Source organism: Myotis davidii, unplaced genomic scaffold, assembly GCF_000327345.1.
Source record: "Myotis davidii unplaced genomic scaffold, ASM32734v1 scaffold200, whole genome shotgun sequence".
NCBI classification, from domain to species: domain Eukaryota; kingdom Metazoa; phylum Chordata; class Mammalia; order Chiroptera; family Vespertilionidae; genus Myotis; species Myotis davidii.
In genome coordinates, this window is record NW_006293700.1 from 7,122,630 (window position 1) to 7,146,680 (window position 24,051).

Here is a 24,051-nt window from a genome sequence, read left to right on the forward strand (position 1 = left end):
CAGAGCAGGAATTCATGGGTGGGGTCCAGTGGCCTGCCCTGATCGGGGTGGGAGTGGGGGCTGATCGGGGGCAGGGCCAGCGGGGGTGGAGGGGTGGGGGCACAGGTGGTTGGCCGGCTGGCCCCACCCCCTGGCCAAACTCCTGGTGGAGGGGATAGTTTGCACATTAGCCTTAGCCTTTTTTATATAGGATTTTAGAGACAGAGAGGTATGAGATATCAATTGGTTGCCTCCCATACATTCCCTGACTGAGGATCAAATCTGCAACCTAGGTATGTGCCATAAGTGGGAATCAAACCCACAACCTTTTGGTGTATGGGTGTATGATGCTCCAACCAAATAGCCCTTTATGATAGTATTTCTAGAAAAAGCACAAATGTTTTACATTTTGATTAAATCCTATTTATCTAATTTTCGTCTTGTTGCTGGTGTTTTTGGTGCCATATTTAATAATTGCCTAATTTAAGGACATAAAGATATGTTCTTGTGTTCTAAGAATTTTAATTTTAGCTCTCAAATTTAGGTCTTTGTTCCATTTTATTAAATTACTTTGTATACAGTGTGAATTAGAGGTCCAGCCTCGTTCTTTTACGTGTAGATATCCAATTTTCACAGCACCATTTGTAGAAGGGACTATTCTTTCCCCCATGGAATGGTCTTTGGCACCACGGGCAAAAATCAATTGCCCATAGATATATGGATTTATTTCTGGTCTCTCAAGTCTATTCCATTGGTCAATTATGTCTGTCCTTATGGCAACACCACATGTTTTATTAAAGTAGCTTTTTACTAATGTAAGCTTTGGAACAGGGAAGGAAATGTGAGTCCAATTTTCTCTTCTTTTTCAAAATTGTTTCGGTTATTCAAAGTCCCTTTCAATTCCATTATTAACTAAGCATTGACTTCCCTATTTCTGCAAAAAAGTGCATTGAGATTTCAATAGGCATTGCACTAAATTTGTAGACTTCTTTGGGGAATATTGCTATTTTAACATTAAATCTTCCAATCCATGAATACAGGATCTTTCCATTTGTTTAGGTCTTAGTTTCTTTCAGCAACATTTTGCACTTACCAGCGTACAGTCCTGCACCTCCTTGGTTAAATTTATTTGTAGGTGTTTTATTGTCTTAGATGCTACTGTAAATAGCACTGCTTTCTTAACTTCCTTTTTGTATTGTTCATTGCTAAGGTTTAGAAATAAAATGGATTTTTATCTATTGATCTTCAATCTTGTTACTTAGCTGAATTCATTTATTAGCTTTAACATATTTTTGTGGACTCTCTATAAGATCATGTCACCTGTGAATAGTTTTACTTCTTTTCTCATTTGGATGTCTCTTATTTCTTTTTCTTGCCTAATTATTATAGACTGACTGTACTTTTAGCAACAAATGAGAAAGAAGCATTCCAGGCTTACTATTCAGTACCGTTTTGAAAATCTAGGAATGTAGACCTACTACTTCCCATGTCTGTAGACAATGTCATGAAAAGGACAGGAATCACATTAGTCTTTGTAGCTAAAAAACCTATACCATACAAACATTCCAATGTCAACATTATAAATTATAAACAGTAATAAAACAAAATTTTATACCTGTTTTGCACTGAATTATCTTTAAGACAATTTAAAATGATGAAGAAATAGAAACAAACTTGAGAAACCATTTTTACATTTAACATTTATTAAAGAAATTATACAAAATGAAATCCTAGTTATAAAAGATGCATCTTGGAATAAATTATAATAAATTTCAATAAAAATAAGTATGTATGTGTATATGTGCATGAATCCAGGAATATGCACATACTCAGATATTTATAGTGAATGGCATTGCTTTATGCATTACTAAGAGATTATCTTTTAATTAAGGTATCTGAATTACTGGGTTTTAAAATGCTTTAAATACAATATCCAGGTAAATCAACAAAAGGCCGCTCAACTTTAAAACTATTAGAATCCAGAATCTCTCATTTGAGATCATTATCCCCAACACTTTTTGAAAGTTTCCAATAGAAGCTATTTTACAAATATTAGAATGGCTCCTAAAAAAAAGAAAAAGAGAAAAGAAAAAGAATGTGCATGGTGGTGAATGGTTTTATTCCTTTAAGAAATGCATTTTTGGTGCCATTATTACAAAAATTCATTATATTTATATAATTGCATATAAAAATATATATAGAATATAACCTAAACACAAATTTATAAGGATATAAACATTTTTCAAATATAAAAACTTTGTGTTATTAAAAAGCTGTTCAACAAAGTAGTTATGTTTGTTGTGTATAATTACAAGACTTAATAAAAATATTTAAAATTTATTAACCCAAATAAGAATTATAAAAATGTTATCCAAAAAGCATTTATTTTGACATTCAGGTACAGAATTGTGGTGCAGCCAAAAATTGTCCAGGGCCCTCATGAATTGAACACTGTCTTTTATGTGAATGAGCAGGGCAAGCTAAAAGCAGATGAGAGATGGGTACTGAAGACAACAAAAGGATGGCAAAGATGCAATGGTTAAGTTTCTAGTCTGATGCAATAAAACTACTGCAGGACGGGTAACATTAAAAGTGCTTAAAACAAAAAAAAATCAATGTCACTAATTACTCTTCATTGCCATAAAACATAAGCTATCTTTATATTGAGTCGTCCACATTTCAACTACTGATGTGCCATAGCATTACTATTACTACAGTGCCTCGTTCCATCAAACTCCCAGCAATTTATCTCTGTAATTTATCTTACACATGTACATAGATACTAGAAGTTTAAATATTTTTATTTACTATTTTAATATTTTTCTTAAAGATGCAGGATTTCACCTTGCATCAGTTATGTGAACATGACAGAGGTGAACTAAGTAAAAACAGAATATAAAGAATATGTGATACCATGACATCAGGATCTGGAACAAATGAAGTTTTCTACCTCTTGCTCCATTTTCTAGATAAAGGGTAGAAAGGAAAAGTAGTAAGTTTCAATGTGGAAAAGCTAAGGAAACATTATTCTATTGCTTTTTATTTTCAGTAAACATCCTTAAGAATTTATTACCCATGTATATATCTGATAGTGAAAACAAAAATTTAGTTCAGTATTTAAGACTATCACATAAACTGAGATCACTGATGGGACTTCATTATTTAAATCCCTTTCAAATGAGTCTGAGATGCGATCATCTTATGTTAAATTCAAACAGTTATAATCAAGGCACTGATGTACCTATTTATAGGTACCAGTATTACATATATGATACCATGTAGGTACTACAGTATACTTTAGTAGGTATACTAAATACTACATATACTAGTAGGTATATATTTGGTACCAGTAATACTTATATTATACTATATAGGTATCATCCAATATCTGTTTTTATTTTCTTTTTTCCAGTATCTATTTTAAAAGTTAGAACTGTAATGCCCACTGTAAAGCAAGATCAAGTAAAGAAAAATAGGTATATCTTAAAAAGGAGCTACATATCTTCATTAATATGAACAGAAAATAAAGATTTTCCCATAATTTGCTCATATTATAGTTCCATTGTTTGAATATATTAAACAATGGTCTTTAAAAATTTTCATAAAATAAGTTAATTTCTTACATAGATTAGTTTACCTGAATAAGTGTTGTTTTGTCATAGTCCCTGCGATGCTGATAAATACACTGGCTGATTACTGCATACAAATTTTCCAACTGAAAAAGATTGTATTTCTGACTCTTTTTAACAACAGTCTTCAAAAGATTCTAAAAGAAAATATAAGTGTTTATATGAGAGAGATAAATTCTCTGAGATGTTTTAATTTAGAAGATCTGGGGAATTTTTAGCATATAAACCAGAGAGAGGACAGACCAAGTCATCTGATGCGACATGGCAGCCTCTCTAATTGGCTGTAGTTAACTTATCATTTTATGATCCTGGTCTCTGCCCTGGGTAACTTCCATCCTAAAAACTATAGCTGAAGAGGTTGCCAATTTCAATTCTAGTCATAAATCTCTACAGATGACCTAGATTAATAGGGAAAAAAAGCACCGTTTTTGCAGGGTATTTTATTACACTATCAGTATATAGTAACTAATTTCATTATGTGAAATAAAAAGAGAAAGAACTTCATAAATGATGAATTACCTCACCACTTTAAAATTCTTTTTCTTATAAAAAGGATTTTCCATTGGCTTAGTGTTTTTTCTCATAACTGAAAAGGTCATTGGATTTCTGTGATTCCTCAAGTCTGGCCCTAGCAGGCTATGTCATTACCTCATAAAACATGCCATTATGGCTAAGTAAAAATTAACTAAAATAGTCATAGGTAACAGTCATAAAAACAATTTATGGGATAAATAATGTAGTCAAGTTTGTTAAAACTGTACTATCAATATACTAGCCACCTCCAACCACCACATTTATAAGTTATTCTATGCCAAACTTACCCTTTCATAAAAGATCATTATTTATTACATGCCAAATTGATACAAAATACTAATGCAGTTCTCTTTTGGTGGGCTATGTTACTCATCTGCACAATGATAGCATTACTATTTCAATTTACATACTTGTAATCGCTCGTGGTCCACAACAAGTGAGGGTATAGGCTGTGAAAGAATTGCCAAAGCCTTTTCAGCACTGATGAGCTGCTGTTGCTCTATTTGGGAATGTCTAGCTTGAGTCATTTGCAGAATCCACCTTTCTAGAACAAGTGATTAAATAACATTACTATTTGGTAAATAGACATTATAATGCAATTATATTAATTGCATTAATTGCATTAAATTAATTAAAGTAAATATTAGGCAGATTAAATTGCAGGACATATTTATTAAGAAACAAATACCAATTCTGGTATACTGATTCTGCTGTAAGATTAAAATGCTGCCACTTACATACTCAAAAATTAAGAACTTTTGAGTATTTCTCAAATTGAGTATTTCAGGGGATCCTCAACTGTTTTCTACTTAGGCATAAGACTCACAGAATTTAAGAGCTGGAAGGAACCTGAGTATTCGAGAATAGGAGTTTCAAACGACTACCCACAGACCAAATCTGGCCTACCATTATAAATAAAGTTTTATTAGAACACAACCACTCCCATTTTACATGCTTGTCAGTGTAGCTTTTCTGACAGGTTTGAGTAGTTGTGACAGATACTGTGCAGCTAAATATTTCATACATGGCACTATACAAAAAAGGTTTGCATATCCCTAATCTAGGACAATCTACTCACTGATAGATTAAAAAAATGAGGCCAAGAAAGGTGAAGAGGCTTTTCTAAGGTCAACATACCTGTTATAAGACCCCAGACAAGAACTCAGTCTCTTAATATGTAAACAAGTACATGTCCCACTAAATAGTGTCCTTTTAAAGATGATAATAATAAAAGAAAAATAAAACAATTCTGAACCCAAACAAAACATACTAAATTACATAGTCAGAAGATTAACATTTAAATCATCTATACTGGAAAGGCTGCATCCTAGCCCATTCTGCTATGATTACTCAAACACACTGGAACTCATTTCAAGGGAGTATTTGAAAAAGATTTACCTACAGCATATAAGTCACTGGGGGAAAAGTCTCCTCAACTCACTTAATACTTGTCACTGACTAAAAGAAAATGTTGACCCTATTCCTGCTCTTTTTACTTTTAAGACCAAATAATGTTTGCCTTTTCCAAAGATCAAACAAATCTGCCAAAGATCCAAGAAGATCCAGATGAAGACAATTCTCAATGAAAAACTTTGGAAGCAGAAATAGAATATAAATAATCTTGGACTTAACCTATGAATAGAGGAATGATTGAGGTTACAGTTGTTCTACACCACTCAGCAAGAATCAGAGGAAACTGCTTATCTTGCTTAAAAATGAGGGTATCCTGCCAGCTTTTAAAAAAACAGCAGAGCCAAATCACTTCACTTCTTGCTTTAGATTAATTATTTTACTCAATCCTTAAAATATCTCATTACCCTCAGCTATCTACCCCAATTCTGCAGAAGAGAAAACTAGACTGATAGGTCAAGAACCTTATCAAAGGTCACAAGCTACCAAGTAGTGGATGGACTAGGGCAGTGGTTCTCAACCTTCCTAATGCTGAGACCCTTTAATACAGTTCCTCATGTTGTGGTGACCCCCAATCATAAAATTATTTTCACTGCTACTTCATAACTGTAATTTTGCTACTGTTATGAATCATAATGTAAATATCTGATATGCAGGATGTATTTTCATTGTTACACATTGAACATAATTAAAGCATAGTGATTAATCACAAAAACAATATGTAATTATATATGTTTTCCGATGGTCTTAGGTGACCCCTGTGAAAGGGTCGTTCGACCCCCAAAGGGGTTTCGACTCACAGGTTGAGAACCTCTGGACTAGGGGCTCAAATCCAGGTCTATTAGATGTCACAGTATTCTTTTAGCAACAGTGAATTTATTAGCTCCATAGTTATTAAAGATAATGCTATCTTTCCTAATGAATTAACACTGAACTATAAAAGACAGGACAAAGGACTAAATTGAGATGGTAATTAGTTGCTTAAGAACTTGGAGTAAAACATCTTTTAAAACTAGTAAGTTGTTTAATTGAGACCTACCTTTTGCTTCACTTTCATTAGAAACATTTATTACTTGAGAGCTTAAAGAATCTCCACTGCAAGTGATCTTATCTTTCTTCAGTTCTGTACTTGCTGCAGCCTTCCCAGATTCAAGTTCATTCTCAATACTACAGGTACTTGAGTTATTTCCCAAATCTATTTTGATTTCAGAGCCATTTTGCTGCATCTCATTTTCTTCCATTAAAGACTCTCCTGTGTTTCCAGTCTCGATGTGGTCTACACTTATATCGTGATTTTCCTCTGTATCACTCTCAACTTTGTCATCTGTGACATTTTGGCTGCCATCTTTTGTCTGTGAAATCTTCCTTCGTTTTGTGATGGTGCCTAAGTACCACTTCGACTTTTTGCGGATTTTTCTCTTCAACTGAGCTTCAGAGAATTAAAAGGAAAAGGATAAAAGAATTCAACAATTTTCTAAGTCTAGGTAAGTGGGGAGAAAAATACCTTGATATATAACAGGGTAAGCAAGTTTGAGAAACCACCATAGTTTTGAATGGTTTGTATAGAAACAGAAATATATAGTACTACAAGGCAGAGAAGTGGGCAATGCCCTGTCATTCTGAGGAGTTTGAGTTTTACCTTGAATAATTTAAAAAAAAATCTTGAATAATGCCCAGCCAGTATGGCTCAGTGGTTGAGCATTAACCTATGAACCAGGAGGTCATGGTTCGATTCCTGGTTAAGGGTACATGCCCAGGTTGCGGGCTCGATCCCCATTGTGGGGTATGCAGAAGGCAGCGATCGATGATTCTTTCTCATCATTGGTGTTTCTCACTTTCCCTTTCCCTTCCTCTCTGAAATCAATAAAAATGTATTTAAAAATAATAATAAAATAAAACCTTGAATAATTTTAAGGAGGGCAACGGATGATCTGTCTGCTGCATGTATTACAAAGAACATTTTTTTTAAAAAATATATTTTATTGATTTTTTACAGAGAGGAAGGGAGAGAGATAGTCAGAAACATCGATGAGAGAGAGACATCGATCAGTCGCCTCCTGCACATCCCCCACTGGGGATGTGCCCGCAACCCAGGTACATGCCCTTGACAGGAATCGAACCCGGGACCCTTCAGTCCACAGGCCGACGCTCCATCCACTGAGCCAAACCAGTTTCGGCTACACACAACATTTTGTCAGTAGTCTGAGGAAATGTTGTGGTGACCCCAACCATAAAATTATTATGGAAGATTAAAAGCAAGAAAAGGCAAGATTACAAATGGCTTACATTTAAATGCCTATCATACAGTAGAAACTCTTCTAAGTTCTTAATGTATACTAAAAGTTACTGAAACTTCACTTTAACCTGATCAGGTTTGTTACCATTATCAACATCATTTTACAGAGGTGAAACTAAGGTATACAAAGATTAAACTTTCTGCCTAGACCAGACACAGTATATAGCCATACTGTAACATTATGCTTGGGAGATTCATCTATACTGTTAAATGTAGGTGAAGTTTAATCATTCTCATTGTTGTACAATAGTCCCCATTTTCAATTCTACTGCTGATGGACATTTGGGTAGGTCCAAGTGTTGGGCTTTTTTGAATATTTGTTCTATGAACATTCTTGTATGTGTTTTTGGTAAACATATGCATGTAATCCTGTAGGGGATATAGCTAGGAATGAATTGTTTTAAGGGAGTCATTTTTCATGTCCCCAATTTTCACATATATACTTGCTTAGAATTTATTCGACTGAGAACCCTCTGGTAGTATAGGTTTCTTGCTGGTTTGCCTTTCTCATCCTTCCTTTCCCTCCTGCCTCTTCCCGTTTTTTTACAAAAGTAGGGCTTACCTATTTCAAATCAAGTATCCCAAAATGGAAAAACATGCAATACAATAAGGGAAAATTCCAACCTCAGTAAAATACACACACACAAACACACACTTTTAAAATTTCTGTTTAAAAGCATTGGAGTCTAATAAGGTATTAAGGAATTAAGACAACTAAATCTGGGAAAACAAATGAAGAGCTGAGAGTTTCACATTCATGGGGCTTAAAGAACAAAAAATGGAATTAAGAGCCTGCCAAGGAAGAGAGGTCTTTGGAAAACACACAGGCTTTGGGTTGGTACCCTATAAAGGTATACCCTAAAAATAAGGAGGAATAGGAAATAACGAGGATTTTAAGGAAATGAATAATCAGTTTCAAATCAAATCAATCCACAATTAGATGAAGATGAATTGGAACTGCAAGTGGCATATCATTATAACCTGGATTTCAAGAATGCATAGCTTCCTCAATGTTAACCAAACCAATGTAATTCACTAAATCAATATAAATAAAGGAAACTGAGGGAGAAAGTAAATGGCATTGGAAGAGCATAAAGATTACAATTTCATAAGTAAAAATTACCCAAGTGCTCTTACCAGGAGTGCTGCAAGCCACAGGAATATTGAGCATCTTGAGCTTTTCATTCTGCTCTGAATCCAATCTTTTATCATCAGCAGAAGTGGAATTTTGCTTTGGCATCACATGGTAATAAGATGGGGCATATTTGGAGGAGCTACAACCTTATAGACACATGAAATGTCAAATCAAATTTCTAGATTTCAAAATTACCTGAAGAATTAAAAGCACTCACAATACATCAAAAGCATCTTTTTCTATTGCCAAATAATTTTCCTACCTCTCTTCTTTCTAGATTCCTGAATTTCTTCACAAAGCTGTTCAAAGTCTTCATCAAGTTCTTCTTTAATTATTGCATAGGCGGTATCTCTTAAAGCACAGGCTCTGTGCCTAATAAGACGATCTGAAAAATGAATAAAGGATTTAAAATTTTCTCCTTTTATAATAACTTCCCAAAAATAAACTTAACATTTTAGGTTTAAGATTGTAGCCATTACAATTCCTTTTTTTAGTTTTATCATGAATAGCAAGTTACAAAAATTGTGTAATTATTTTCTTTGTGCTAATCTAGTGTCCTGGACATCTAATTCAACATGGCAGACTAAATCCAAACAATTTTATTGCTATGTCCTATCCTGACCCCTTTGAAATATCAGAAAAAAAAATCTAAGAATCAATCAGTAGTAAGATTAAACATAATGACAAAACAAACAAAAACAGAAAGGAAGTCTATCAGTGTCATTAGTGAATAGAATGTAAAATAATTCTGGAAGAGATACAGAGATTACTGCATTGACAGAGAAACTAAGCAAAGACAATGAAAGAGCAACCCTAACACTGGAAGAAATCCTAAACTGAGTTCAACTACCATAAACTGGAATATACTGAGGCAGAAAGCAGACAATAAATGAATTACAAGGTTGATTGAATGGGTTTTATCAGTCCTTCTCACATGCAATCGTCTGCAATATTCACACCCAAGTTGTAGATGACATCAATAGCTACAATATCAGAAGGGATGTTGGAGGGAGCTTCTAACATGGCATCTGGGCCTGAAGAAAAGCAGAGCAAAGTTGGAGCATTTGTTTCTGAAGTGTGGGGGCATGAGAATTACCGAGGAACTTGCCAGAAAAGCAATTCTCAGGCCCTTACACTATCTACAAATTCAGAAATTCTGAATCTCAACAAGTCCTATAGGAGATTCGTACTTCATAAAGTTTGAACACCACTGGTCCATGCTGCCACATGGACAGAAAGAGAAGCCAAAGAGAAAAAACCCTCTGCTTCCACGGTAAATGTTCCTTCCTTCTAGTTAAGCAGCATTTCCAGTTTAATAGCCTGTTTCCACTGTTTACCACCAGAAGTCTGGAAAAGCCCAAGGAAAGTGAAGTAGAAGACTAGTGAACTTTTCAATTGCTGAAGAAACTTAGTAGGCCCCTACGCTAATTAATCTAATTTACAAGCACAAACAAGTGTAGCAGTCAATGTACTAGAGCAGCAGTTCTCAACCTATGAGTCGCGAACCCTTTGGGGGTCGAACAACCCTTTCACAGGGGTTACCTAAGACCATCGGAAAACACATATATAATTACATATTGTTTTTGTGATTAATCACTATGCTTTAATTATGTTCAGTTTGTAACAATGAAAATACATCCTGCATATCAGATATTTACATTATGATTCATAACAGTAGCAAAATTACAGTTATGAAGTAGCAATGAAAATAATTTTATGGTTGGGGGCCACCACAACATGAGGAACTGTATTAAAGGGTCGCGGCATTAGGAAGGTTGAGAACCACTGTACTAGAGGATTGTTAACGTAGGAAACAGATTATTAAAACTATACTATCCACTGAAAGTGTAGACACTACATCTATAAAACAAGAACAGGAAGCTAAAAAAGAAAAAGCACCACCAGAGGAAAAATATTTTTGGAAATAAATAAGTTTATCTCAAATATTGTAGATATTTAAACGCATCATTATGTGATCAGGGCTGGGGAATGTCTGGCCCATGGGCCGTATAAGGCCCTCAAAATCATTTGGTCTGGTCCTGCCAAGGCAACCCCAGGTGGGACTCAAAATTCAATAAATCTAGGAGCTTTTTTCAAAGGAATATAAATTTATTTTTTAAAATATATTTTATTGATTTTTTACAGAGAGGAGGGGAGAGAGATAGAGAGTTAGAAACATCGATGAGAGAAACATCGATCAGCTGCCTCCAGCACACCCCCCACTGGGGAGATGCCCGCAACCAAGGTACATGCCCTTGACTGGAATTGAACCTGGGACCCTTGAGTCTGTAGGCCGACGGTCTATCCACTGAACCAAACTGGTTAGGGCAGGAACATAAATTTTTATTAAGCAAATGATGTTGTAAATATCCAAATGGCCCTTGGCAGAAAAAAGGTTCCCCACTTCTGATTACAGATGAATATGTAATTTTTTAAAATCCTGTACTTTATAAAATGTTTAATAGATTGGGTGCGGGTAGAATGGGTACACGCATGGAAAAGGTCTGGAAAGATATCCTCAAACTTAAGTGTCTACCTTTGAAAAAAGGAAATGGAAGACATAGTTTTATAACCTTGAATAAGTTCTTTAACATTGCAAAACTTTATTTTCTTCTATTTTAAAATAAGGGGTAAGGCTGGAATATGGACTAAATGGCACTGTGAATGTAAAATGTTTATAATATAGCACCTGGCATAAAAATCAACCCTTGGAGTTAGTTAGCAGTCCCCATTCCACTAATGCTCACCTCCAGGATCTCTATCTGGGTTGTATTCTAAAGCATTACTACAGATCAGATCAATATCACTCAAATAGTCTTTCACAGTCAGATACTTGTGGAGATCGATTTTACTGATTACAGATGAAAGGTCCATTGGTTGCTTTATTACAGTAACATAATCAGGAACCTAAAATTCAAGCAAATGACCAAGTCACTAAATTAACTCTGAACAAAAATACATTTGAGTAAAGTTTCTTTGTCAAACAATACAGGAGAGAGGAAGAATAAATACATAAGAGATAATGATAATATATTAATATGAAACCTCTGACTCTCTTTAAGGATGGTTTTATTTTGTATTTGTTCTTAGTCTTGGGCAACTATCTCTCCAGTAGTAGCCTATACCTCTTTTCTCAACCGAACGCCCCCATCCTTCAATAAAAAGGTAAAAGCTTGCTCTCTAGCTCACTCTGTGTATGCAAGAATAAGATCATGTAGCATTAGACATAAGACATTCACAGACTGCTTCTAGAATGTTTGGGTTGAGCAGACATATTTAGTTGTCTATTCTCTGTAGGAAAGGAAAATGTGTTATATAGTTCTTGAAGTTTCCATGTGCTTAGGACACTTCGTAGGTTTTCATATAGAGAAAACAAGTTCAGAGTGTAGGCAGAGAACCACATAAACTATTCAAATAATCTCTACTTTAAGCATTATAGTTTAGAAAACATTTGATTCTAAGATTAAATCAATACCTCATCAGGGTCAACAGGTTTAGTAAATATTCTGAATCGCTTATCAATAGCAAGCCTATGTGTAACATTTCTTAAGAAAATCCTCAGTTCTCTAAATGTATTTTCTTCTTGTTCTTCTAGTTGTTTCACTTCTTCTGCTGTCAATGGTCTTGGCTCAGGTGGCGGTGCTACTGGGAGTACCTCCAAGGCCTGCAAAACTTCACATAAATGCAAGATTTTAGTTACTACTCTCCCATCATATCAAGAGTGATAAATCATTCAGTGCACACAGTAGACTTTCAGGGTTATGCTCCTTACATCTGCCAGGAATCAGAGGATTTGGAATACTAACACGGAATATATCCCCCCAGCAATAACTGTTAACATGTAATTTGAAATGCTAATTTCCAAGCCACTGCCTCTGTTCCATTTTTAGATAATTTAAAAGGTGATTACAACTTTGAAAATGCATTATTTCCAGGACAAAAATATTCTAACTATTAAAAAGGTTTTTTTACTAGTCAATTTTTGAACTAATGAACAACTGCAGTATATTTCAAATACAACAGAAGTTTAATTTTGTTTAAAGAGTACTGAGTACTCAGGACAAAAAAAAGAATATGAGAGTATTGTCGCAATAAGTTAGCAGTCTATTATTAAGGGAGTAAGAGACATAATTACAACATCAGTGTAATATCATATTAGTAGTATGAAAGAATAAAAAATTAATTTTGCTTAGATATGTTAAGGAAGAAAAAATGAATTATACTAGAAGGACAAAGAGTTACTTAGGCAGAAATGAGGGTGAGGATAGAAGCATTACTAAGAGAGCAAGCATGAATGAACTTATGAAAAGGCAGAAATATGTTGTGCATGGTTTAAAGACAGAATGCTTTGTAAGGAAAGAAGTGGAAGGAAGGAGTTAACAAAAAGTGCCAAAAATGGGCTTAGAAAGATAGATTGGGGCTATACTATGAATTCAGGCCCAAAGTACACACAGATAGAAGCTATACTTGAAAGGTTGTGTGGGTTTTAGGAACTTTATTCTATTTTAATGGAAAACAGATTTTTAAGCAATAGAGATAGCAACCTCATGCCTGAGGTTTTAAGCTTGTAATAATATAAGATGGCAAAGCCATTAACTAATACTTTACTCCCACTTCCTCAAAACCATTATATACTAACTTTGATATACGAACTAACCTGCTTTCTTTTTTGATATAGGAGGCTTAGCAGCTTGTTTTAGAATTAAATCTTCAAAAAATTTTGTCCGTTCTTCTTTACCAGGTAACTGAACATTGAAAATTTCTCCGTAATCACGGATAAATAATTCTTGCACCTTAAAAAATGAAAATAAATGCAACAATTTTAATGACAATCTAAGTTGTTTAATAAATAATTTTTAAAAGCAAATCTTTTATATATGCCACATTTATGAATAAACCAGGCATATAACAGATTAAGAATTTAAAAAATGGGATCGTCTTTAAAACTCGATTCTGGTAACTGACATGGTAACATTTTACTTAAAAGGGTTTTGTTGAAATCAATTCACTTTCATAGTCAAAGTGAGATAAGAGAGAGGTTCTTCAAGAAGAAAACAAACCTGGCCTGTGTTGCTCAATGGTTAGACATATGCTCCCACATTGAAGGCGTATGGGTTCAATTCTCAGTCAAGGGCATGTAACTGGGTTCCAGGTTCCATCCCCAACCCCAGTTAGGATGTGTGGAGGCAACCAATCGATGTGTGTGTCTCACATCAATGTTTCTCTCTCTCTCTCTCTTCTTCCCTCCCTCCCATACTCCTTCCCTCCCTCCCCTCCTCCTCCTCCTCCCTGTGGAAAAAAAATATCTTCAGGTAAGGATTAAAATACTAAATAAATAAATGAATAAACAGGCATAAGCTTGGATAGTAATTTGGTACTATCAAAAATGCTTAATGGCCCTGGCCAGTGTGGGTCAATTGATTGGAGCATCGTACCATGCACCGAAGTGTCACAGGTTCAATTCCTGGCTGGGGCATGTACAGGAGGTATCTGATTGATATTTTTCTGTCTCTCCCTTTCTCTCTCTCTAAAATCAATAGAAACATATCCTCAGGGGAGGATTTTAAAGTGTTCAATGTGCATACTCTTTAAGCTACAGTTATTTTACTTTTAGAAACGAATGCTAGAAAACACGTAGTAATGATTATACAAATTAAAACCCAAGAATGCAAAATAAACATATAAATAAAACTCAAGAATGTTCACTGTAGCAGTTCAATACTAGAAAACAACCAAATACATAACCACAAGGATTTGGATAAATAAGTTATGGTATATTAAGACAATGGGAAAAGCCATGTTACTCTTAAAAGGAATATGGCATATACTGAAGATTATATGAAACATATAAAGCATGCATCATATATATAATTCCCTTTATGGAAGAGAAAATAATCTGCAATGTAACCTTACTATATATATACACATATACATACATCAACCTGCCTAACAAGCACATATACCAAATAGTTATCAATGTTATCTTTGATAAGAAAGCTTTTATCATTTTATTCATTCTGAAGCATTTGGAATTTTTGTAAGTTATTTTAATAAAAATAACTTTCTTTTTAAGTATAATAAATTTTCCCACGCAAATTACCTCTTCTGGTAAAGCAGAATGGGGTTTGTCAGAAGTTGCAAGTAGTAAAACTGGAGCAAATGAAGGAATATTCTGTAATAATGTGGTAAATGTGGCTTTGAGTGTTGGTCCAACTATTTCCCACCACAAGTGGATATGAGGAATATACACTATACTCGGTGCTGTTCTCTTCGCTTCACGAATCATCTAGTAGAGAGAAAAAGATTTACATTCAGTTAGAGAATAATGCTAGCTTTAAATGCTTAGTTTGGAACAATGTTTAACTTCCCAGAATTATCATATAAATCCATCAAAATTTTTAAATAGGGGGGTGGGTGGAGGTGGAAGGGGGCATAGAGGAGTAAAGGGTGATAGGAAAAAATAAAATAAAACAAAAAACCCTCACTAAGTAACTAAAATGCTTCCCTCAATAACTTTTATAAATGTTTTGTCTCATTGTTAGAAAACATAACTGTTTCAAGCAATTAGAAAACAACTCAAGATATATAGAAGACTTTTCTACTGTAACCAAGGTTAAATATAAAAATACAAGTATAAAACAACTTTTCATTAATTTTTTTTATATAAATAGCAAAAACAGAAGCAGCAAAATATCTGAGTACTTACAACATAGCAGTCACTCTTTCAAGTACAATTCTCACAACAGCCATGCAAGGTAAATACTATTATCTCCATTTTGTAAATGAGGAAAATGAGGCAGAGACCTAACAACTCTCTTAAGGTCACTTAGATATTAAGTGGGTGAAAATGGGATTTAAACCCATACTCTTTAATGACCAAGAAATTTATGCTTTAGTTTTATTTTTTTTAAACCTAAAGTTACAAATCAGTAAACAAAGAAAATTACCACAAAAAAATAAAAAATAAAAATAAAAATGAGGCAATTCTACATTTTGTCTCTGGAAGTTTCCTTTGTCTTATAGCTTATCTAGGCAACAATGAATTACCTGGGCACATGTTTCTTCAGGAGATGTAGTACTGATTCCAAAAAGAACAGGAATGTCTAATGTATACACTGCAAATTTTTCCAAAGCATGGATGACAGCTGGTGCCAAATGAGAACCTTGCCCAAATCCTGGTTCTCCCACTATCAATATTCTTGGTCGAAAAGACATAGGTTGATAACAAGCATTTCTGAAAGAAATGAGTAATAAGCTATGTTTTAGAAAAATATAAAGTTTAAACTTTTCTCCCAAACTACCAACTATGAACTTAAAATAGTGAAAATTTTTTAATGTTTCATTGGGCAATCATATCACCATGATTCACATGGTTTTTGGAAATAACTTCCACAAGTTTTTAAGAATACATATGCAGCCTAGCCATTATGTCTCCATGGCTGAGCGTCTACCTATGAACCAGGAGGTCACAGTTTGATCCTGGTCAGGGCACATGTCCAGGTTGCGGGATCGATCCCCAGTTGGGTAGGGGGAAGAGGGAGAGGTGCAGGTCGCAGCTCATCAGTGATTCTATCTATCTCTCCCTCTCCCTTCCTCTCTGAAATCGAATATATATATATATATATATATACTCGACATATATATAAATACACACACACACACACACACACATATATATGTATGTATTTTAAAAAAGAATACGTATGCAGTGGTATTTCTACTATAGTGACAATAGCAAGAACAATTTTTTTGATATGTTAATTTAAAAAAGAAAGATTAGTTGGCATTTTTTAAATCTTTCAACAACTATCTCACTTAGTTTTAGGGAATTTACACCACACGCACACACAATTCATTTGCAAGGGAAATGTACCTATTCAAATGAAGAAAATTAAAATTTTCTTTTGCTTTATTAAAAGAATTTTGAGGAAGCCCATTTTCACATACTGATGGAACATCATCATCACTGTATACCAAGTCACTTTCTAGCAGAGGACAAGAAATATCTATAAACAAACAAAAAATTGTACATTAGTAACTTTTCTGGATTACAAAGCAAATTTTTATGCAGTGCTTCAGTTAGCAAATCAGTGTAAATCAATGACATTTTTTAGAGAATCAAAAATATTGTGTAGATATGAATAACAAGTACAGTTAAGTCCTCATTTAACAGTCAATAGGCTCTGTGACTTTAAGCAAAACCATGTATAAAAAACAATTTTACCATAAGCTAATTGATATAAACAAGAGTTAAGTTCCTATAGCATCTCATCACTGTTATAATGAAACGATGTTAAATGAATCAATGTTATTTGAGGACCTGCTGTAAATATAAAAATGCATTCCAAACTTAAAATATCCAAGCAAGGCACGACCAAGTTCCTTTCAAGATGTTGTGTATGAAGAAACATTTCTGAGATGTTTAAAACATTTAGCTTTATGATTATGAAAATTAACTTTAAATAATTGATCAAATTTCATACCGGAGTCTAGTGCTTTATTTGTTTTGATTTCCGCATGTGGAAATACTCTCTGAAGGGCTTCTAAGATCTGGTGAACAGTGCTTTGCAGGAGTGGTTTCACAATGGTGGACAGTGCCTGCCCAGGTGATGTCACAGCTCTTTGGGAGGCTGGTATCATCTTTTGCATAGCTACCTCAAAATCTTTAGCTGAGATAGTAATTGAAGAGAGATCCAACTGTAGTTTCTCACTAGTGTTATAGATCTGTGGGTAGCGTCGACGCAGAGCACATAAAGCAGCCTCAGAGCATATTGACTTAATATCTGCACCACAGTATCCTACCCAAGGCAAAAAAAGAGGAAAAAAATGAATAATAAACTACCATCCTATTAGCAAGACTATGGTTAAAATTAAAAATCACCCTAACAACACAGTAGCAAAATATTTAGGAGTAAGAAGGCTAATATGGTGGTGATAACCATCAACAAATCAACTTTTGTGAGTGAAATAGGCAAATACTAATATAGCATAGAGGTCAAGAGCAACAGTTTTAAAATCACAGACAAGTTTCAAATTCCAGTTTGTCATTTTCTAGATGTGAGCTCTTTGGAGAATCATGTATGTTCGGTCAGCCATTTCTACATTTGTAAAATGGGAATAATGTTACCTACTTTATAGGACTGATGTGAGAATTACCTGAAATATATGTAGAATGCTCAACAGGATGACTAGAAAACTGTAAACAGCAAAAGATACCTATTATTACCTACTTTGCTCTCAAAATCCCCAAAAGCTAATTTGTCAAATATCTCTATTTCATATCCGAACTTTGTAGGAAGGGAACAGTAGAGATAAGAAACAAATATAACCTTGTATTTCTTTAACTATAACATTTCAAGACTATATATCTTTGAAATGCATGTATTCCTTTTAATGCTTAAAAGCAGTGTTTACCAACACAGTTTTCTGCTAGTTCTTCTAGAAATATGTCCAGTGGTTTAGGATTCCAATCCCTGGTGTGAATCTTCAGAATTTCTTTTCGAGCCTACAAATAAAAACATTTTTTTACATCTATTACAAAGTAAGTGCTATTCAGATTAGAATAATTTCAATTTAAAATACTTTTAATTATCTAAAATGTTAAAGATATCGCCCTAATGGCTAGGGCCTAACTGGTTTAGTTCAGTGGATAGAGCATCAGCCTGCGGACTCAAGGGTCCCAGGTTCAATTCCAGTCAAGGGCATGTACCTTGGTTGCGGGCACATCCCCAGTGGGGAGTGTGCAGGAGGCAGCTGATCAATGTTTTTCTCTCATCGATGTTTCTAACTCTCTATCCCTCTCCCTTCCTCTCTGTAAAAAAATCAATAAAATATATATAAAAAATTTTTTTAAATGTTAAAGATATCAATCTATACTAATACAAGGGTAATACGCTAATTAGACCGGATAGACCAGACGTCCTTTGGGACAAAGCCATGGTGGCGGGGGCGCCAAGGCAGAGGCAGTTAGGGGTGATCAGGCTGGCAAGGGAGAGCGGTTAGGGGCGATCAGGCAGGCAGGCAGAGGGGTTGGGGCGATCAGGCAGGCATGCAGAGGGGTTAGGGGCAAATTAGGCAGGCAGGCAGGTGAGCAGTTAGGAGCCAATGGTCCCGGATTGCAAGAGGGATGTCTGATTGCAGTCGGACATCCCCCGAGGACTCCCGGATTGGAGAGGGTGTAGGCCGGGCTGAGGAACCCCCACCCCATGCACAAATTTTGTGCACCGGGCCTCTAGTACCTAAATAAAAATATAAAACAGTAAAAAAAAAAATATTCGTACAAGTTTAAGAACTTTATATTAAACACATTTACATTTATAGCACTCAAGTTCCATTCATATAAAAGTGAATGAAAGAAAGTAAATAACTATTGTTCATTCTGGTACATATTAAGAACTGTTAGCCTGGCCAACCTGGCTCAGTGGTTGAGCATTGACCTAGGAACCAGGAAGTCATGGTTTGATTCCTGGTCAGGGCACATCCCTGGGTTGCAGGCTTGATCCCCAGTGGGGGGTGTGCAGGAGGGACCGATCCATGATTCTCTCTCATCATTGATGTGTCTCTCCCCCTCTCCCTTCTTCTCTGAAATCAATAAAATCTATCTATCTATACATACATATATATATATAAACTGTTTTTAAGAGTGCCGACAGCTCTACCATATTTTCTGCTTGATTCTCAAAAGACTAAGTGGTTTTAAAATAACATGGTGATACCCATGAAAAAGCCAAGGCTAATACATTGGCTAAAGACTGACTGTCCATTTGCCATATGTTCTGAAGCAAAACAAAATTGTATGATTAAATTCAAAGACTGTGTCAAAATTGAAAGAATTTTAAGAGTATTTTTAAGGAGGCATTATTTTAAAAAAGAAACAATAAATTATCTGATTTTCTTTAAATAGAGCAATACCCCCTAAAAATATATACATACATATTTGGGTGTTAATCATAGAACTTTACTTCAGAACATACAAAACTCAACCTTCAAATTTTCACTGTACCAAAACTTGTTCATGATAAGGGTGACATATTTTGTCAAAATTTGAGTGATGTTACTTAAATTCTTACATCTTTATCAGGTAAGCTGAAAAGAAATTCTCTGTCAAAGCGACCAGGCCTTCGTAAAGCAGGATCAATAGAATCCAATCTGTTGGTAGCACCAATGACCACAATTTCTCCTCTGCTGTCCAATCCATCCATAAGAGCTAGCAGGGTGGAAACAATCGAACTAAATTTAAAAATAAGAGAGAAGAGATTAATCGATTGGATGTAGAATATATCACTTCTTTTGGTAAGAGGTTAATACATTAAACATGAATGAATTTTCTTAAGAGTATCACACTACTTTCAATAGATTTTAAAAAATGTCTGTGAAACAGCATAATAAATAATATGTACAGATTAAAATAAATAGAAGACATAGATGGTTTTTAGAATGCCATGAATGGATCCTGAAAGTCATTTCATAAAACATCATTTTTCAAAGGTACTTGAATTCGCAAACACATAAAAAAATACTAGTAAGTACCACATAAACAGTATCTAAAATTATAAAATGTTCCATTGCATACAGATTATCAAAGAATCCCAAAATAAAATAGAATACATATAAAGCATAGAATTTTAATTACTTTAAATATTTTATTGTGGAGATCAGTAAAATAATTTCCACATCTTCATCACCTAGTTTCAACTAACAACATTCCTTTTATATGGCTTTACCTGATAGCTTTAAAAACCAAAACCTCAGATAATTTAATATAAATATTTCATGTATGCATTTCTAAAATGAGTTTAAACACTCCCATGATACTATGACATCAATGTAAATGACAGTAATTCCTTAATATGACCTAATACTAGTACCAAATCAACCCTGATTTACTCATTTGTTCAACAAGATCCATACTCTGCACTTGGTCATACAACCCTCAAATCCATACCAGTTCCGATCACATTCCCTCCCCCCTTTTTTCCTTCCTCCATGCCATTTATTTGTTGAAGAAATTGGGTCATTTGTCTTAAAGAATATTCTTCCCACACTGTGAACAGAGTTGATAGCTTCCTGATGGGGTCAACATAACTTGTCTTTTATCATTTATGTATCCTATAAACTTGAGTTAGATCTAGAAGCTTAATAGACGCAGGTTAAAGTACTTGGAATAGCACATTTCATAAGGAATATACCATGTGTTTCCTTCTGTATATCTCAGGAGGTACATAATACTAGTTTCTCACTTAAGATCAGTGGGTTGGTTTTTTTTTCTTCAGGTTTCATAAAATTTTTACCTAAAAAAGAAAAGTTTTACAACATCCCATTCTTCCGACCAAGAAACCTGCCCACAGGCCACGGGGAGCTTCTGCTGAGAGGACAGCGGCAGAACCCACCAGAAGGTTTCTTAAAGGGCCTTTCAAAGGCTGAAGCAGGAAAGGCTGCTGTGTCTGAATCTTACGTTTCTGCTACATGGTCCATGCGGTGTGCACATCACAGCTGGCACGGAACTGCCTGCGTTTAGTTCGAAACACCAACCACGCCCAGGAACATCCTCTCTGAGAAGTGATCCGAGAGCCGCGGCATCAGAGGCAGCAGCGGTGTCACCGGTGCCAGAGGACAACGAGCAAGCGGACTGGGACGTCCTGGGCTCACTCGGATCCTCATCTCCACCGAGGAACAGGAGAATCTGCTTCCAAATTAACTCAGGACACCTCCTTCCACTCTCCGAGGAGCCTCAGCGATAAGCACTCTAGATGATGCAGCACAAGGTTGCAGGGCGCAAGCGCCCCCTGCCTGGCAGCCTAGGTCCTCTGCTGCAGCCGGGCGGCTTTGACCTTGGATACCCGCTTGGTGACCTCTGACCCTTCTGACAGGACTTCTCTCCGCTCAGGGATCATGGGCAGCACAGGGTGGGCCGCGGCCGGGTGCGGGGCGAGGCAGGGCGACAATTCTTTCTCTATTACAGTTCCAGAAAGACTCGAGCGAGCGTCCCAGCGTCCCAGCGTGGGCAAGAGCGTCTCTGGAAGCTGCTCCTGCTCCTCCTCCAAAATGCTGACGCTCCGCAGGAGCCCGCGGCGCTCCTCACAGTCGGCTGCGCTGCCCTCGCTGGTGTCGCTGCACACGCTGTTCTCGCGGCTGCACGACTTCAGGATGGACTTCCGAGGGATGTACGCCCGTTCACCAGGTCCACGAAGACCCTGTAGATGTCCGCAGGGATCCTGATTGTGGGCAGCTCCGGGGCAGGTGGCCACACAGCTGTTCTCTTGCTTCCATTTGGCTTCTTCCTTCTTCTCACTGAATTTTAAGGTGGTGTTTTTCCCAGTATTGATTCGAACCCGCTTGGGTTCGACGGTGTGAGAAAAGTATATGGCTGGTACAGAACTGGCCCCTGACCCAAGAGAATCGTCGTCGTCACCATCCTCAGCCTCATCACCGAGGGGGCAACGATTTTAAAAAATTGGGCTTTCTCCCTTCCCCCTTATCTTCCCCCACAGGCACATTTCCCCTAACCTCTAAGGCCGTGGAGCAGCTCCGCAACAGTGTAGTCCGCGGGCCGACAGCTGGGAGCGGCGGCCTCGGCCGCTGGATACGTCCCGTTCACGTGTCCGTACACACGTGTGCTGGCGTCTTCCTTCTCCTCTTCGGAAACCGCTGTGTCTTCTCCGTTTGCAGTCACAGTGGGAGGCTGACTCTCAAGTTCGCCCAGCAGCTCCTTCGTGGAGCAGCTCCGCAACAGTGTAGTCCCCCACAGGCACATTTCCCCTAACCTCTAAGGGACCTCATGATATGTTTGCTATGCTCAATAAATTCTTGTTTGCTTTTCTAAAATAAACCAAAATTTAAAAAATATGTATCAGACATCTCACATAGCAGAATTTTCACTGATACCACACCTAGGGCAAGAGAAACAAAGGAAAAAGTAAACAAATGGGACTACATCAAATTAAACATGGCTGGTACAGAACTGGCCCCTGACCCAAGAGAATCGTCGTCGTCACCATCCTCAGCCTCATCACCGAGGGGGCAACGAGAGCCGTTCACAGCGCAGCTCGACTCGTGGAGCAGCTCCGCAACAGTGTAGTCCCCCACAGGCACATTTCCCCTAACCTCTAAGGGACCTCATGATATGTTTGCTATGCTCAATAAATTCTTGTTTGCTTTTCTAAAATAAACCAAAATTTAAAAAATATGTATCAGACATCTCACATAGCAGAATTTTCACTGATACCACACCTAGGGCAAGAGAAACAAAGGAAAAAGTAAACAAATGGGCCTACATCAAATTAAAAGCTTCTGAACAGCAAAAGAAACCAGTATCAAAATGAAAAGAGAGGGGGAGAAACCAAGATGGCGACATAGGTAAACACCTGAAATTGCATCTTCTAGCCCACAGCTCCTGGTCCGCGAGCAGATCCTTGGATTCAACATTTGCAAAATCCGCTTTAAAACTATCTGAAGTTTTGGGTTTGGAGTGAGCTTTATGGAGCAATTCAGTGTTTTGCTTTAAGCTCGAAGTCACTTTTAATCTCTTCTCTTATGTCAACAATATCACCTGCAGCATCACTCATTTTCTGCAAATCTTCTGTAAATTCAACTCTGGATTCAAAATTTGTCATCACTTTTTAAAAATCATCTATTGTTTTCCTTACATGTCCTTTCCGGTGCTTGACTAAGCCCACGCCTGCTTTGCGGAACACTTGGCAAACCAATTGTCCCCAGTAAAGAGTGACTTCATTAGTATGGATGAGTTTTCCTGGCATAAAGGCAAACGGGCCAAATGGTACCACGATGCTGTAGGGCAGCTTGTCGGGGAGGGTGCCGAGCGCTCCTGCAGGGCACTGTAGTCGTCCTCCACCCACCTGCTAACAGTGCTGGATCCTCTCTCTGCAGCAGGTGACCACCTTTTCCTGTTCCTGGTGGAGCCGCACTACCTCCGGGGCCCACAGTGGGGCCGAGGAGCGCGGGGTCCGGGGGGGCCTCCATGGCGGCGCCCGGGGCCTCAGCGAGATGAACAAGTCCTACACAAGTGTTTATGGAGGAGGAGTGGCAGGCGCCCGCGTGCTCTGCCGCCC

The 24,051-nt window shown here is 36.6% G+C and overlaps 1 protein-coding gene and 1 pseudogene across 1 annotated transcript in view; both read right to left on the reverse strand.

Annotated features, from left to right (window-relative positions):
• Positions 1-2,344: 2,344 nt before the first annotated feature.
• ATAD2 (ATPase family, AAA domain containing 2) overlaps positions 2,345-24,051 on the reverse strand; it is a 50,504-nt gene continuing 28,797 nt past the window's right edge. Inside the window, exons 13-27 of the mRNA XM_015566285.1 lie at positions 20,053-20,212; positions 18,398-18,488; positions 17,467-17,781; positions 16,857-16,989; positions 16,031-16,217; positions 15,084-15,269; positions 13,641-13,776; positions 12,459-12,655; positions 11,731-11,890; positions 9,246-9,368; positions 8,986-9,129; positions 6,592-6,981; positions 4,553-4,686; positions 3,617-3,745; positions 2,345-2,944 (exon numbers count right to left, since the gene is read on the reverse strand). Coding sequence (XP_015421771.1) covers positions 2,900-2,944; positions 3,617-3,745; positions 4,553-4,686; positions 6,592-6,981; positions 8,986-9,129; positions 9,246-9,368; positions 11,731-11,890; positions 12,459-12,655; positions 13,641-13,776; positions 15,084-15,269; positions 16,031-16,217; positions 16,857-16,989; positions 17,467-17,781; positions 18,398-18,488; positions 20,053-20,212 — 2,530 coding nt within the window. The 3' untranslated portion in view covers positions 2,345-2,899. The remainder of the gene's footprint in view (positions 2,945-3,616; positions 3,746-4,552; positions 4,687-6,591; positions 6,982-8,985; positions 9,130-9,245; positions 9,369-11,730; positions 11,891-12,458; positions 12,656-13,640; positions 13,777-15,083; positions 15,270-16,030; positions 16,218-16,856; positions 16,990-17,466; positions 17,782-18,397; positions 18,489-20,052; positions 20,213-24,051) is intronic.
• The window catches only part of LOC102757250, a 10,423-nt pseudogene continuing 8,152 nt past the window's right edge, over positions 21,781-24,051 (reverse strand).